Genomic DNA, 17150 nt, shown 5'->3' with positions numbered 1-17150 from the left:
GCAACTGGTGGGGAATTTTTTTTTTGGCGGGGAGGGGGAGAATATGGGAGTCTGGGGAGTAACCCCTGTCACCACCCCCCACATGACCCCACCTCAACCCGGGACCCCCACACTCTCCCCATCCCATCCGTTCCCACCTTATCTGGGGAGGGCCAGGGGAGGATGTCTCTGACCTGGTTGGAGCTGCTCCGGCAGGCTGGGCAGCGCAGCTGCAGCCTGCTCTGGCGGGCCAGACCGGGCGGCGCGGCCGCAGCATGTTCCAGTGGGCTGGGCCGGGCGGCACAACTGCAGTGTGCTCCGGTGGCCGGGTGGCGCGACCACAGCCTGCTCTGGGGGGTGAGGCTGAGTGGCACGGCTTCAGCCTGCCAGCCCTGGAGCTGCAGCTGCTTCGGAGGCAGTGGGGAGAGCAACGTGGCCAGAAGCGGAGAGACTCTGGCCCTGCCTCTTCCCTTCTGGCTCTGCTGCCTCTCCTTGCTCCCTCTGCTGGGGGGAGGGACTGTGTCCCACCTCTCCCTCTTTATACTCATTCATAAGCTGACCCCCTTCTCTGGTGCTTCCCTTTTTTACTAAAAGTAAATCAGCTTATGAATGAGTATATATGGTACTTTATTTTTATAAAAATTCAGAACTGGAGGGTCAGCCATTAAGACATGAAGTTCACTACCTCTCCTGGCTGATGTTCTTGGTTATAAATGCAGGCTTAATTGACAGATTAAGCAGAGAACAAGAAGATAAAGGCTTGAAGTGTGAAGACATAAGCTATGATAGTATTGTACTAAGTTCAAAACCCATGGAGTAATAAGTTCTTTCAGCAGGGAATTCAAATTTAGTAAACCTTTGGGGGAAAAAATTCTTAATATCATGCAAGAATATAGTATTACCATCTATTTGCATATGAAAAGCTCTGATTGCAGCTAAATGCACCCATAGTGATGCAACAGATAAATCCTTATCTTCCAGAAACAACAAATACTCCAGTATTGATTGAATAGGAGCTGACACAGAATCAATACCCTAATCAGATACATAGTGAAAATCTTTTCTATTTAAAATCATAACATTTTGTAGTTGACAGTCTTCTAGCATTAAGTAAAACATGTATATCTACAGAGTAAGATTTCTCTAGTTTTGTCAGAGCCCTATTGCCCACTGTAGTGTTACTGTGGCTTTAAGAGAATTAATAGCATCTTCAGGGTATGGGAGCTGACAGTTGGAGGAGGCAGTTGGTTTTAGGTTAGACTGACTGATCTGAGTTAAGATGCAAGATTAAATATGTTAATTATGATCTAATAAAGACTGTTGTTAAGTTACTAGCAATGAATTATTATTAAGCTAGTGGATTACTTCAATATAAAACAACACACTCATGCTGTCAGATGCAAGGAAAGCAGATCCAAATGGCATTTCCCTGGATGCTGTGACAGAAGGTCCAGTGAAGCTTCTGTAGTATTCCTTGGAAAGAAGGAGCAAGCCTGTTTACACCACTGTTGCCTCTGGCCATGCTAGGGTGACAAGCATCATCTTGGCTGAGTCCTGTCTGATCTTTTTCACAACCTTCAACATTAAAGGAAATAGTGGGGAAGCATACATTAGCTCTGTGCTCCAATGGAGGAGAAATGCATCTGTTAGAGACTGTGTATCCATGTCCACTCTTGAACAAAAATAATGGTCCTTTGTGTGTTGATCCTTGTGGCAAATAAATCTATTTTTGGAGTACCCCAAAGAGCAAATATATATTGACTCAGAATCTTTTATGAATAATTCATGCAACTGGGAAGAGTTTCTGATTAGTTGGTCTGCTAACTGGTTGAGGGATCCTGCCAGACGCAGAGCAACTGGATAAAATCTTGTTTAGTATACATCTATCCCAGAGCTTCATTGCCTCCCTGCAAAGCTGCCAGGACCAGACTCCTCCACCCCGTTTATTTACATAGTATATCTCTGCCATATTGTCCATGGTCACTTGAACCACAGATCCTTGTATCTGAGGAAGGAATTATCTGAAAGTCAACTGAATTGCTCTTAACTCTAGAATGCTGATATGAAGATGACATTCCTGTTGATTCCAGAGACCCTTGTTAAAACTGTGTTGAGGTGTGCACTCTGGCCTGTTTTTGAGGTGCCTGTTGTAACCATTATGGACAGGGAGGAAGGATTGAACATCATTCTTCTTAGTACATGACTCTGATCCATACATCTTTGGATTTCTCTGAAATGGTAAGTCCATGTTGCCTACTGCCTGCCTGAAGTTCTTTGCCAAACAATGTTGAAGAGGTCTCATCCTTTGTTTTGCATAAGACATGACATAGGTGATTGATGCCTTAAGACACAGTAGGAGAGAAAAAACTTTAGACTCTAAAATAGAGACCGAATCATGTTTTATCTTCAGGAATTTCCCTTGTCCTTCTGGAGTTGAGAAACTATCCCATGAACAGAATTTTGTGAGGGGGTCAATAGGGATTTTTTTTCCTATTCATGAAAAACCCCAAACTTTAGACAGAGCGCACGTGAATTAGTTGATGGCCTTTAGTTCATCTTTGGGGGCTGCTTTAGAAACCAATTGTTTAAAAACAGAAAAAACAAAAAACCCTGGTCTTCCCAGAAAAACCACCACTATACAATGGCATTTTGTAAAGATTCAGGGTGCCAACGAAAAGCCAAAGAGGAGCACGCTGTATTGGAAATGGTCTGCCCTATGGCATAATTAAGGTACTTCCTGTGTGACAGTCTTACACTGAAATATAAAGGTAAGCTTCTTTGAGATCAAGAGCAGTAAACCAGTCTAGATACGACAGGGAAGGGATAATGGATCCTAGAGTTATCATTCCGAATGTACTTGTTTAGCTTCCTCAGATCCAAGATCAGACAAAGACCTCAATTCTTTCTTTGGAATTAGGAAATAATGGGAGAAGAACCCCAGATTCCTGAGATTTCTTGAAACTTCCCCTATTGCTTCATCCCTTAATAGAGAGTTGGTTTCTGTTATTGACTCTGATTCATGAGAAGGATCCCTGAAAAGGGGAAGAGGGGAGGTTGGTTTGGAGGGAAGGTGTCAAACTTTATGGTATATCCATCCTTTATAGTGTCCAAATACCATCAGTCTGTGGTGATCTTTAGCCAGTTGATTTAACATTGGCCTTAAAGGTTTCTAACTGTCTAGGAAACAGACTTTAAGGTTGGTGTGCTGCTCGTCAATTGCATGTCAAACCCATGGTAAAGAAGGTAAAGAAATAATTGAAGACTAATTACTTTGCCTCACCCTGGATTTAAAGTGGCATCTTTTATACCACTCAATAGAAGATGATTGCTATTGCTGCTGCTGGTAGTGTCATCTGCCTATGTTGAAAGAGGAGAAAGAAGTAAAATAAGATGGAGAATATTGTCTCTGACATCTGAAAACAGATACAGGAATTCTCTTCCTGAAAGGTGGCAAGAGATCCTAAGATCAAGCTGTTGATCTTGTCTCGTTCATGTTTTCTAAAATTTCACCTGTTTTTCAACTGAAAAGTCCATCCCTCTGAAACAGAAGTTCCTCAACTTTTGACTTCCTTTCATGGAGAAGAGGAGCACAGCCATGCATATCTTTGGAGTGTTATTGCTGTTACTACTCATCTTGAGGATATATCTGAGATATCAAAGGACACTCTCAGTGCATGCTTAGCAACATTTTGGCCTTCTTTAATGAGTCAGTCTGCAGGGTTTGTTGGAGAGATTCTTGATAAACAGAGAAATTTTGTTCCAAAGGTAAAACTGATATCTGGCCATTATGGTTAGGTAGTTAGCTATTCACATGTTGGAAGATGAAGACCCCAGTTTCCTTCCCAAATAATGTAGCCTTTTCCCTTTTCTATCACTGGGAGTAGAACACAAATATCCCAATCTTGACCTTTGCATTGTTGTAGCCATCAATAGAGAATTAAGAGGAGGATGTACATGGAAACAAGAAAATCCTTCATACGGAATGTGATACAGCTCATCTGCCTTTCTAGCAATTGGTTGACAGAAAGATGGAGTAGTCTATACTGATTTAGATGGCTGCCAGAGACCCTCCAGCAAGAGATGAGAAAATTTGCATGTAAAGGTATTTCCCAGGATATCCAAAATAGGATGAGAAGGTTCCTCCACTGAAACCAAAGGTAATTTTAAAGTAGAAACCAATCTGCTGATTAACTCTTGAAATCAGACAGCATCCTCAGATGGTGAAGAAGATGAGATTACTCTGAAGTTTTCATCTGCAGAGAATTTGCCTGCAGGTTCTTGTTCGTGATGTGGAGGTATCACATCTCCTTGTTCATCATCTAGAATATTTTGGATCAGAGTAACAGACTTCTCTCCTGTCATCAGATCTGTTGATACAGGAGCCATGAACGACATAATGAACAACAGTAACTAACACTAAAACTAACTGTGGCACCTTGTATCCCATGTTTACCCCTTTTATATGGTTATGATATATTTTGTGCAAAGCATGCTTTGTGAGGTATCATTTGAAAACTCATAATCTGCTGAATATCATTGTCCTGTTAAAATATGTGTAACACCACTGCGTGTAAAATTATGAGATTCCTCTATATGATTGTTAGTGAAATATGCTGTAGTTCTGGGTAACACACAGACTAATGTCTCAAAGACAAAGGCACACTCACATGCCAGCGAGGTGCTAAAAGGCCATTATCTCTTAATTGGCGATTCACCAGCAGGGAAGTTTTAAACAAGAAATTTATAATTCATCTGAAAGATAGTTGGCATGTACGCAATGTAACTGCCTCACCCCATGACCCAGCAAAGACTTTTCCTTTCAGAGTATAAGACAGGAGAAAAATGCCTCCTCCCTCACCTCTCCTCCTTGTATTGCTCTGCTCATAACATCAAGGAATATCTGAAGAACACTGAACAAAGGGGAGTGGTCCAGTCTGAAAAGAAATTCAGCCTGTGAACTGTCTGCAGCATCTGGTGTGGTGAGAATGATGTTTGTTTCAAATCGTATTTAGCTTAGTAAATTTTAGGAATTAGATTGGGTTTTATCTTTTTATTTCTTTTGTAACCAATTCTGCCTTATCATTTATAAATCACTTAAAATCTATCTTTTTCTAGTCAATAAACATGTTTATTGTTTTATCTAAACCAGTGTGTTTGGTTGAAGTATTTGGGAGGCCTCCACTTGAGACAATAACGCTCGTGCACATTCATTATCCTTTGTTGGAATGACAGGCTAATTTATGAGCCTGTACAGTCCAGTGGGCTACTGAACAGTACAAGATGCATATTTTTGGGTGACAAGGCTGGGATATGGTGGAGTCAGCCTGTATCTATTCATGGATGGCTGAGCATAGCATTCACATATTCAGCTGGGAGTGACTTTACATGCGGATGGCTCTGAGTGAGGAGAGCCTGGAGGGACTTGCTGTTCACTAGCAAAGCAATGTAAAAGGCACCCTGGGCTGGAGAGTTAAAGGGACACAGCAGTTCAGCAGTCCAGGTTGTAGCCTGGGGAATATCACACTAACTACTACCTATCCAATTATTAAAACAACGAACAAGGCACTTTTAGTTAACTGTCTAAAGGACCTTTAATCTCAAGGAGGATCACATCCATCCATGGTAAGTGACAACCACTGCCATGCCCCTTTTTATAGCCTCAACCTCAGAATGTGCTCAGATACTGGGAGTAAGGGGGAGGCATGTAAGTGATCTCATAGGCACTACTAGTAGAAGGCTGCACCATTCAACAGAACTGATTGGTGCATATCCCAAGAGTGGGAATATGCAGAGGGCACTCAAAGAAGGGCACTCAAAGAAGGGCTAGAAGATTCCACAGAATCTATGGAGATAAAAATTGTGAGTGGAGAGGACAATTCAGTTGAATCTGTATGGATATAAAACCCAGGTTACAGAAATACATGAGTAACATGTAAGGTTATAATACTGGCATAATGATCAGAAAAGGAATACTGTGCACACAATGTTGAGAGCAATCAAAGAGGTAACAAAGTCTAATATAACAATAACAAACAGTGGATTTCAATTACAACAACATAAAATGGTCAAATGTCACAACTGGACAAGCCAAAAAAAGCAATTTCTCAACAACTTAAAGATGAATTTTTGGAAAAGCTAGTTCTAGAGCACACGAGAGGCTTTTCTCCACTTAGGCCTAAGTAACAAGCAGGAGTGGTTTAAAAAGTAACTATTGTTGAGCCAGTAAGTACTGGTGATCATAACATAGTTTAAGTTCACCATCTTCAGGGAGGAAAGGTACTGAAAGGAACCAAAAGCTAGTACAATGCCATTCAATTTTAGAAAGTGGGATTAAAAAAAAGGGAAGCTACTCATGAAGGCCCTCGAGTCAAAAGTACAATATGATATGATCCGGAGACCAAACTTGGATAGATACTGAATAAAGAAGTTTGGACTCAAAGCAAGTATTCCTTCTAATACTCCTTATATTAGTAAATAGAACTAGATAAATTTTTGATAGCACTTATTTAAATCTCTGATCTGTCAGGAGTCCTGTGAGTACAGTACAGTTAAATTCTAAGCTTGGCCACAAAGAGATGTCCTGGTTCTAAGTCTTTAGATTTGATATAACTGGGATTGGCTAAGGCTATTTACAACAGTACATAAACTCACAGCTCTCCTTGATTTCTTCAGCCGTAAAACAAGCTGTACATAGTTTTGTACAGGTCCAACTATTTCAATTAGAGGTTGTTGTTTTTTATTGAAATGCTGCTACAACCTCTAAAGTGGACACTATTATATTGATATTGCTTCCCATATAGATATAAGTTATACCAGCATAAAGGTGTTTATGTTGGTATAACTGCATCCACAAGAGAGGGATATATTTTAACTATACGAGTATCATTAAACTGGTACAACTTTTGTGCACAGACAAGCCCTAATAATATGGCTTCTACTTCTCCTTCAGCATCAGGATTGAGCTTCACTTTAAGAATAATGCTTACTTTACTATAAATAAGAACAAGATGTTCTTTGTTTCATATTTATACCCAGAGAATTAGGAATAAGTTAAGAAAACAGTATGGATTTTATTTTTCTAATTTTCAAATTTTTATTTAAAATCATATTACTTTTTTTTTGAAGAGGTGCAACAAGAGAGTCAGCAGTGCTCAATGTAAAATATATAAATATGTACCAAAGCAAAGCCTGCAATACTAAAGCAATATGTAATGGAGATGATTGTTACTACATCATTTAATAAAATGACAAGTATTCTATAAATAATATGTATTATAGCATGATATACTGTATTGGAAAAGATTAGGTTAGAATTTATAGCAATAATATTCAATTTAATTTCAAGTAACCTCTAGTCATGGGGAACTTTAATGATATTGACAAATATTTACATAGGGCATTTTAACATAGAGATTAAATAGAAAAAGTTAATTAAAAGATATGAGTGCATGTATATATATGTATTGAGAGGTGTAGTGTGGTGTACGAGATTTTATCAGTAGACGTTTGAGATTATCTGTTTTATCTTAGCACCTAGGATCTAAGGTTTTAACTTAGCAGCTAGGATTGTCATATTGTTCACAACTAGCAAAATTAGAAGTGAAATATGAAGGTCAATCCCAACCAGCGACACTAAAACTTTTATATGACACCAAACCATTTGTAATTCTGTATATGCAATATTTCAAAATGAAGCTATTTTAGAGAAAAGGGGTTTTTTAATTGTATTGGAACTACTTTTTATATTCCACCACTAGAAAATCTAGACTGCTTTAGTAACCTGAAACAAACTGTATGGGATTCGGAAGGAGAGGATAATTATACCTAAGTAAACTTTGTAAAACTTCTAAAAATTGTCTAAAATATCTGTTCTCCACATAACATTGAACCTTGAAGGCATGACCTTGAGCTCAACCAGATACAAGTGCTGTGCCCCATCTGAGGACTGGAAACTCCCTCTCCAGCAATATAATGTTCCTCTTTCCTTGATGGGTTACACAGTTTTGGAACATACACCTGTAACTAGTGAAGAAAGATAGAATTGTACGACACAGGTTGAATTTTTTTTCAGAACAAGATTTATTTATTTATTTATTGATTTTTAACAATAAATAGTAATGCAAGGGGGTCTCAATCTCTCTTCATGAAGGATCATTCTGTTCCATTCCTCTTCCTACCTACAATCCCATTTTTTATGTGCGTTAGGAAGAACTAGCTTCAATAAATTTTGCTTCATTTCAATTGCAATTCCTTGTCTATTTTATAACATCTGAAATTTTTACTCCATTGCAAGTTTTGTAACTTTTATTAAAAAAAAGATTGTGTAACACTGCACCCTAAATTATGCATAGAAATATGATTATATGATATGATTATGGCATAACTATGATGTATTTTATGCAAGATAGGTCATGTAAGATATCATTGAAAAGGTTATTCACTGAATACGATTATCCTACTTGTATGCATGTATCATTTTTGTATCTGAAGTTATGAATACTATCTATGTATCCATTACAAATGTGTTTACACATGGGGAACGCCCACTAGGCAAAAGACACTCAGTCTAGATGGCTGGTTGGGAAGGGCCATTCAGGTTAATGAGCCATTAGGAGAAAACAATAGGCCTTAGAAGCAGGTAGGGTGTGTGTGTGTGGGGTGGGGGTGTTCCTGAGGATGCTACAAACAGCCTCTGAATCATGGCTGATGTGACACTACAGGGACATATGACCAGGTCACCTGGTGCTTGACGCCATCTTGGGATGCTAGTGTTTTTCCACTGACTGGCATGGGAACCAAGCTTTGAAACAAAGGGCTCAAGCCATATGCAAAAGCTATTTAAGGCAGAGGAGTGACATCATCGTGGTTCTTCACTGACTCTTCATGCAAGAAGACTCCTGAAAACACCGAAGGAATAGAGAGACAGAAATGGGGAAAGTGCTGAACCCAGGCTAAAGGGATTTTTAGCCTGTGAATGGAACAATTGGGATTTCTAAGCTATAAGCCAGTGCAGGTTGCCCTTTAAGAATCCACAGCCTGCTTGCATCATCATTTAGGGTGAGAATTTGCTATTCATATCCTATCTATGTAGTATAGTAAGCTTAGTTTGCACGCTTTATTTGCTAGGTAATGTGCTTTGATCTGATTGCTATCCCTTATAAACACTTAAAATCTATCTTTTGTAATTAATAAACTTGTTTTTGCTTTGTCTAAAACCGTTGTGTGTGGAAGTCATAACTCAAAGCAGAAAGCTGTTGTATATTTCTTCTCCACATAGAAGGAGGGGTTGAATTTCATGCGCTTATGCTGCACAGTTCTCTGTGCAGCGCAAGATGGTATAATTCTGGGTTTACAACCCAGAGGGGGTGCGTGTACCTGAGTAGCTGGGAAGTTCCTTAGCTGAAGCCTCTCCATGCAGAGCTAATTACAGCATCCATATGTGTGTCCCTACCTGTATGTGTGCTGGTAAAAGTGCAGGCTGGAGCCTGGGAGAGGGTTTGGCAGGCTGGTCACTGCAGTAGTGTAAAGAGAGCCCAGGCTGTTGGGCGAGGGGGGCTCAGTGGTACCCCAGTTCCAGGTGGCACCCCAGAGAGAACCCGTCACAGATTCCTTTTGTAACGTACCTCCAGTTTTCTCTGATATTTCTCACATTCTAATTGACATTGTGAGAGATTCTTTGCTGTTTCTTCTTGCATGAGTTGAACACGTTCACTCTCAAAGGACTTTAATTTACTTTGATGGAGAAGTTCAGCCACCTTGCTTTCTGTGCTGAGTTGCAGCTGTCTATACCTGAAAAAAATCAAAGTACTTGTGTGGTTTGATCAAAAAAGATACATGTAGATACAGCAAAAAGATACATGTATATCTTTTCAGTATATGGCACAGATTTCAGCAAAGAGGAGAATCTTTGTTAAAAAATGCAGAGTTTAACAACCACTGTTCAGATTAAACTATACACTATCACTATTTGGAAGTAATAGTTCTTCAAGCTGTCATTTGTGTGGATCCCACTGTAGGTGTGTATGAACCTCATGTATAAGAGATCAGAATCTTTCAATAGCAGTGTCCGTTAGCCCATGCCTGTTCCATGTGTGTCCTCATGCTTACCCACATGAGAGAATAAAGGGCAGAACAACCACCCCTTAGTTTCCTTGCTATTTTAGAATCCCAGGTAAAGATGACTCTGAAAAAGCAGGGATTGAGGGCTGGTCATGTGACCCATGTGGACAACCTCTTGAAGAACCACTGTTCCTAAAAATGAACCAGAGCTCTTCTTTGAGATAAGATTCTGCATGCTCATACTTGTGGGATGAAGGCACCTGAGTTGCAAGCTTCCAGAACCTCTGGAAAGCAGTGTCCACTGGGTCTACTTGCCCCCTCTTTCTCTCCTGATTCCTGGAGAGTTCCCAAGGAGATAAAAGGGGGAATGGCCCCAATTACCTCACAGTTCCTCCCACTAATTCCTAACCTGAGATGCCAAAGTGGGGAAATTAGGCAGGGAGCGTGAATATGCAGAGGCTCATCTTGCAGAACTATGGTTACAGGAAAGTAACCTTTATTTCTTCTTCAACTGGCCTCCAGGAACGTGGGCTGACACTAGGAGTACTAGCTAAACAAGGACAGCAGAACTGCCAAAAGAGTAAGTAAGTCACTTCTATCTTTTTGCTCTCCCAAGACATCCTCCCTGCTCCCCCACAAAAAAAAAAGATTTTTTTTTTTGCTAAAAACCACATATATAGCTGCGGTATCAGCCATACAATATGGTGTGATAGACACAGCATTAGGGCATGCCACAGACACTGCCTTTGTCCTGGATGAGGGCTGACAATTCCAGGAGGCTGAAGCTCTGTCAGATCATGATAATTCTGAAACTCTGTGCACTACATGGATAACCTTTAAACCATGACAGACTGACTCCTCTTGTGTCAGTTCCATCTCTCCAAGGGTTTGGGGAACCTGTAGATAAGCTTTGGCTCCATCTGGAGAAGGTATGTAATGGAAAACTTACTGCCATTAAAAAGGCCAAAAGGTAAGGTACAATTGGAACACTAGAAATCAGAAAGAGTTGTCAGGGTAATCTAGCACAACCAGACAGCATTTTACCCCAAGCCATACAGTCCTATTATCCAAATTGTATGATATATGACAATTTGCACTTAACACTGTAGCCAGGAAATAAACCTCACACCCCATTATGTGTAGGTGATGGATGTCTTGACCATTATATGCGACTGTTTATTCCAAGATGAGAGGGACTGAAGCTAGATTTGCTGAAACATTCTGAAATGCTCCATTGGAAAAAACTCATCTATCAGATCAAAGAAAGACTTGGTTATGTTAAGGATAGTTACTAATTGGAGATATACCAATCTCCTAGAACTGAAAGGGACCTTGAAAGGTCATTGAGTCCAGCCCCCTGCCTTCACTAGCATGACCAATTTTTTGCCCCAGATCCCTAAGTGGCCTCCTCAAGGATTGAACTCACAACCCTGGGGTTAGCAGGCCAATGCTCAAACCACTGAGCTACCCCTCCCCCCCACAAGGTGTGCCTTGATGTTTCTACTACCCTGACAGGGGGGCGATCCAATCCTAGACACTGCATCCTTCATGGTGGAGTCAGTCCCAGACCTGTTCCTAGCTTAGAATGAGGAGCTAGTTATAACTGAAGATAAGTAGCCCAGAGCTCAATATTGTTCTAATAAAATTTCCTCCTATGAGCTATCAGATACATGGACCATCAATATTTATGATGATGTATCCAAGGACTAATCAGTGGTTCTCTTAGCTTCTCATATACAGCTTTAAATCTAAACAGGGATTTACAGCACTCTGTAACTTCTCCACAGAACCTTGGCAATGCACCTTTTAATTTCCTGAAGAAGATAGGTCTCTTTTTTGCCTTCCCCTTCAAGGGCTACAGAGATGCTCTGAAGCCAATGGGCAGTTCTTTCTGGACAGATCTAGGGACACCGCAACCTGTTTCTCCTGCAGAGACTGCATAGCAGAGAAATCTTCAGATTGTGACATCTCAGAATCAATAGAACTGAGATAGATAAAGTACACTCACATTGTAAAGGAGTTTCTGATCCAGGCATTAGTTCTTAGCCTGTCAGCTGTTCAACAGCTAGAGTCTTCTAAACCTAGTCCTGGGGAGGGGTGTGAATTGGCCTTTAGGGATAGGCTGGGAACCCAAGAGAACTTCAACGGTTCCTATGAAGAACTATTGGAACTGACAGCTGTAGAAAGAAGCAAATTGGAATCTAAGATTTATGATAATAAATGAGCGTAAGACTCAGTCCCTCTCTTCACAGCTACAGGATGAGAGTTTGATATACAATTATCATAAGGGGCAAACACACTTTCAAACAAAGCAGAGCACTGAGTGTGTGCATCTGAATATGACCAAATGGGAAGCATGATGTGAAAACACTGTCCTATAGAGACCCATCATCCTTTGATCTGATCAAAAGCTTGTAATGCATTTCTCCTTTCCAGTATTGTAAGGACTCCATACTAGATCTGCTTGCTCATGTCACTACTGTAAGCAGTTCTCAAAGATCATGGTTTTCGAAATGCAGAATGGAACTCCCCTGACCTGTGTGGATCTGAGGCCTCACTGGTATAGAACAGGGATAGGCAACCTTCGGCACATGGCCCACCAGGATAAGCACCCTGGCGGGCTGGGCCAGTTTGTTTACTTGCCACATTGGCAACCATATTTGGCAGGCTTGCATGTTTGGCTGTCAAATTTGGATCCAGGATCTGACCCTGAATCTGGATCCATATATGTCACCTATGGACGCTCCAGATCTGTGCTCCGCGCAGGCCAGAACGCCACTTTAGGCACACTGTTAGGTCTCCTAGGCCAACCTGATCCCTAAAAGTGGGAATATGCAGTGGCTATTCGAAGAAATAATTTTTTGAAACAAAGGGAATTACTCCAAGTAGCTGGCTTGCAGATTTCAGATATGAGAATGTTTCTATACCAGGCAAAGGAGGCAGCCTGAGCGCTATGCGATTTGATGTTTGGAGGAAGAAGTGTACTAGCAATGTGAGAGCAGATCGAAATATAACAGGCATTTAGACATTCCTTGAGAAGAAGTTGCCTGTCCCTTATTACTGATATACTATGGGGGGGGCTTTTTAAACAACCTACACATTATGCCCTCAAGTGTGGGGGACCCAAGGACATGCATGGCACAGCAAAACCCACCTGGAGCGAGATCCACTTAGACAAAAAAAACTAAACACTGCCATTGTCTATGCTGCTGCCAAGAATTGGGGCACCAGTGTCAACCCTACCTCTAAGCCCCTCTCCTGACAGTACAAGCTTATATAAAATCCGTCATTTATGTAAACCATGTTAAATTCAAAGCAAGTTTTCTACATTTTGGCCCGAGGGCCACATCTGGGTGGGGAAATAGCATGCAGAGACATGAATGTAGGGCTGGGGAAGGGGATTGGGGTGCAGGAGGGAGTGCGGTGTGTAGGAAGGGGCTCAGGACAAAGGGTTGGGGCAGAGGAGGGGTGCGCGTGTACAAGGGGGCTCAGGGAAGGGGGTTGGGGTGCAGGGAGAGGTGCGGAGTGAGGCAGGGGGCTCAGAGCAGGAGGTTGGGGGGCAGGGGACAGGAGGGGTTCGGAGTGCAGGCTACTGCTTGGTGCCACTTACCTGGAGTGTCTCCGGGGTGGCAGTGGCGTGCAATGGGGCCAGGGCAGGCTCCCTGCCTGCCCTGGCCCCACGCGGCTCCCAGAAGCGGCCGGCACCACATACCTGCAGCCCCTGGGGGAGAAGGGGCAGAGGGCTCTGCGCGCTGCCCTCACCTATGGGTACCTTCCCCGAAGCTCCCATTGGCCACGATTCCCCGTTCCCAGCCAATGGGAGCTGTTGGGGGTGGTGCCCACAGGCGAGGGCAGCACGCGGAGCCTTCTGCCCCCGGCCCCCCAGGGGCTGCAGGGACATGGTGCCGGCCACTTCTGGAAGCAGCATGGGGCCCGTGGTGCCACAGGGGTGGCAATCCCGTGGGCCAGATTCAAAGCCCTGGTGGTCCGGATCTGGTCTGCCAGCCATAGTTTGCCCACCCCTGGTAAAGGATGTCCCCTGATGCTCTTCCTCACATGTTGGAGGTTCTTTTGTTTCCCTTCCTGCTTACTGACTTGGTTTACTGCCTAAATGAAAATTAAGCAGAGCACACATTCCTCTGTTTGAGACAGGCCTGTCTGCCAATTTCAGTTTGGAACATGTGTTAAGATCACCATGCAATGGAATTTTACAATTTCACATACAATATTGCCACACATTTTATCAGTATAATATTGACCAGCAAATTATGGGTTTTCAAATGATATCTCACAAGGCATACTTTGTACAAAGATTATTACAATAATGTGCAGGGTGTGGATATTGGTACATTCTGTCACACTCAACAAACCAGCAGCCTACCTATTGTCAAGATCTTTGTCACCATTACAGTAGACAAGAATTTTAAGGATGGATTTGAAGGATGATAATGAGTTAGTTCTACAGATGTTTACACAGAGCTTCTCCCAAGTGTGAGTGGCAGCACGTGAGAAAGCACAAAGGTGCTTGTTTGAAAATGTAACAAGTGGGGGATGGAGGCTGACATCATGAGCTGACTGGAGGTAGGAGTTCATGCAAAGAGACAGGTAATACAGGCAAAGTCACAGGCTAGGAACATGATCTTTGCAGCAGTATTTTGAATGGGTATGGGCAGGATAAGATTGTATTTGTCAAGGCCAGAAAGAGGGATGTTGCAGTAATCAAGACACATGATGCTGAGAACCTGGATGAAAATTTTAGCCATGTGGATGAAAAAAAAGACGGTTACTCACCGTTGTAACTGTTGTTCTTCGAGATGTGTTGCTCCTATCCATTCCAGTTAGCCAGTTAGGTGTGCGCGCGCCGCGTGCACGCTTGTCGGAAGATTTTTACCCTAGCAACACTCGGTGGGTCGGCTGGGCGCCCTCTGGAAAGGCGCCGCTATAGCGCTAGATATATACCCCAGCCGACCCGTCCGCTCCTCAGTTCCTTCTTGCCGGCTACTCCGACAGTGGGGAAGGAGGGCGGGTCTGGAATGGATAGGAGCAACACATCTTGAAGAACAACAGTTACAACGGTGAGTAACCGTCTTTTCTTCTTCGAGTGATTGCTCCTATGCATTCCAGTTAGGTGATTCCCAAGCCTTACCTAGGCAGTGGGGTCGGAGTGAGACGTGTCGGAGTGAGACGTGGCAGAGTGTAAGACCGCTGAGCCAAAGGCTGCATTGTCTTTGGACTGTTGCACCAGTGCGTAGTGGGAAGCAAAGGTGTGAATTGACGACTAGGTCGCTGCTCGACAGATGTCCTGAATGGGGACATGGGCCAGGAAGGCAGCAGAAGAGGCTTGCGCTCTTGTAGAGTGAGCGGAGAGATGACCAGCTGGAACCTGAGCGAGCTCGTAGCATGTCTTGATACATGATGTCACTGAGGCCGAAATCCGCTGGGAAGAGACTGGCATGCCCTTCATGCGATCTGCTACCGCCACAAAGAGCTGAGGCAAACGGCGGAAAGGCTTCGTTCGCTCTGTGTAAAAAGCGAGGGCCCTACGCACGTCGAGGCTATGAAGCTGCTGCTCCCTACGAGATGCGTACGGCTTCGGGAAGAAGACCGGGAGGAAGATGTCCTGGTTCACATGGAAAGCCGACACCACCTTAGGTAGGAAGGCGGGGTGTGGCCGAAGCTGCACCTTGTCCTTATGACAAGTAGAGAAGGGAACACGTGGCCAAGACCCCATAGCTGGCTAAGAGAACAGTCCCGCCTGCTCGGGTTAGCCATGCAGGAGCCAGCCCCAGGTGTGAGGGGACCCGGCCATAGCGGGAGGGGGAGGGATCCGCATACTGAGGCTGAAAAGCAGGTGTGTACAGTGCGAATGAGGTGGGCTGTGTCCTCCGGAGCTTGAGCAGCAATCCGAGAGGGAGCCTGGAGCCGCCTGGTAAGTAGGGGCAAAGGTCTATCCGGGAAAAACCCCACCTCTGGAAAATTGTGCACCACATCGGGACGGCGACGACCACTGGGGATGGAGGGGAGGGGGGGGACCGAAACCCCCGCACACACCCCCCTGGGTCCAACCGCCAGTTGAGCGAGACGAGGACTGACGGGGGGATCGTGACCACCGTGTCTATGGGTCCCCCCCTGTGTAGCGGGGACGCCAACCACGCCACGAAAGGTGCGAGGTGGTGGGCTGGGCGGCGCGGTCCGGCGTGCCGCGTCCAGGACCGCGCCCGATGAATTCCCTCTGTGTTGAGTTCAAAGGTAGACTTCTTGGCGATCATCATAAGGCCTGCCTAGAAACAGGGCCTAGGCTCGGGATCTTGCTGTGCTGCTGAGCTGCTGGTTGACGACAAAGCGCAGGTAGCGCGATGAGGAGGTAAATCAGTCTCCCGGATCAGGGGAGGGAAATATGGTCCCCAGGGTTACCATGCGACTTGAGAGCAGAGGGGTCCTGAAGAGGGACGGGGGGTGGGTGGGAGGGGAGGGGGCGAAACAAACTGGGGGCGGTAACAGACCGCCGGTAGAAGTGGGAAAGAAGGTTGAAAAACAAGGATCCGTAAAGAAACCCCATCAAAAGTTTTGCTTGGTCCTGTTTCCTGATGCCCCAACTGCCTGCGCGGTTCTTCTGCCCCTGTTTGAACGGGCGGTACAGCTGTGGCCGGAAGGATCTCCGCTGGGTAGCGGGCATGTGCATGCCCAGGGAGTGTATTGTGATTCAACCATCCTTGAGGGTCTGCAGCCGTGAGTCTGTCTTTTCAGAAAAGAGACCCTGGCCATCAAACGGCAAGTCCTGGATGGTGTGCTGGAGCTCCGGCAGCAGCGTGGAGGCCTGAAGCCACGAAATTCTCCTCATGGTCACTCCAGAGGCCAAAGTCCTGGCTCCCGAATCTGCAGAGTCCAGAGAGGCTTGGAGGGCCGACCGGGACGCCTTCTTACCCTCCTCAACAAGGGCCGTGAACTCAGGGCGGGAGTCAGATGGCACAAGCTCAGAGAACTTCGAGAGGGACACCAAGGTGTTATAGGTGTACCTGCTAAGGAGAGCCAGCTGGTTGGCAACTCTCAACTGGAGGCCACCGGCCAAAAAGACCTTATGGCCCAAAAGGTCCATACGCCTCGCTTCTTTG

General features: G+C 44.1%; 1 protein-coding gene across 8 annotated transcripts in view; it reads right to left on the bottom strand.

Moving 5' to 3' along the window:
• PIBF1 (progesterone immunomodulatory binding factor 1) overlaps positions 1 to 17150 on the bottom strand; it is a 187825-nt gene that overhangs the window by 80821 nt on the left and 89854 nt on the right. For all 8 annotated transcript variants that reach the window (XM_039529625.1, XM_039529659.1, XM_039529668.1 and 5 more), the window contains one exon: positions 9603 to 9768. In XM_039529625.1, coding sequence (XP_039385559.1) covers positions 9603 to 9768 — 166 coding nt within the window. The remainder of the gene's footprint in view (positions 1 to 9602; positions 9769 to 17150) is intronic.

The sequence above is a fragment of the Mauremys reevesii genome, linkage group 1 (assembly GCF_016161935.1).
Source record: "Mauremys reevesii isolate NIE-2019 linkage group 1, ASM1616193v1, whole genome shotgun sequence".
Classification (NCBI taxonomy): domain Eukaryota; kingdom Metazoa; phylum Chordata; order Testudines; family Geoemydidae; genus Mauremys; species Mauremys reevesii.
This window is presented reverse-complemented; position numbering and strand designations above follow the sequence as displayed.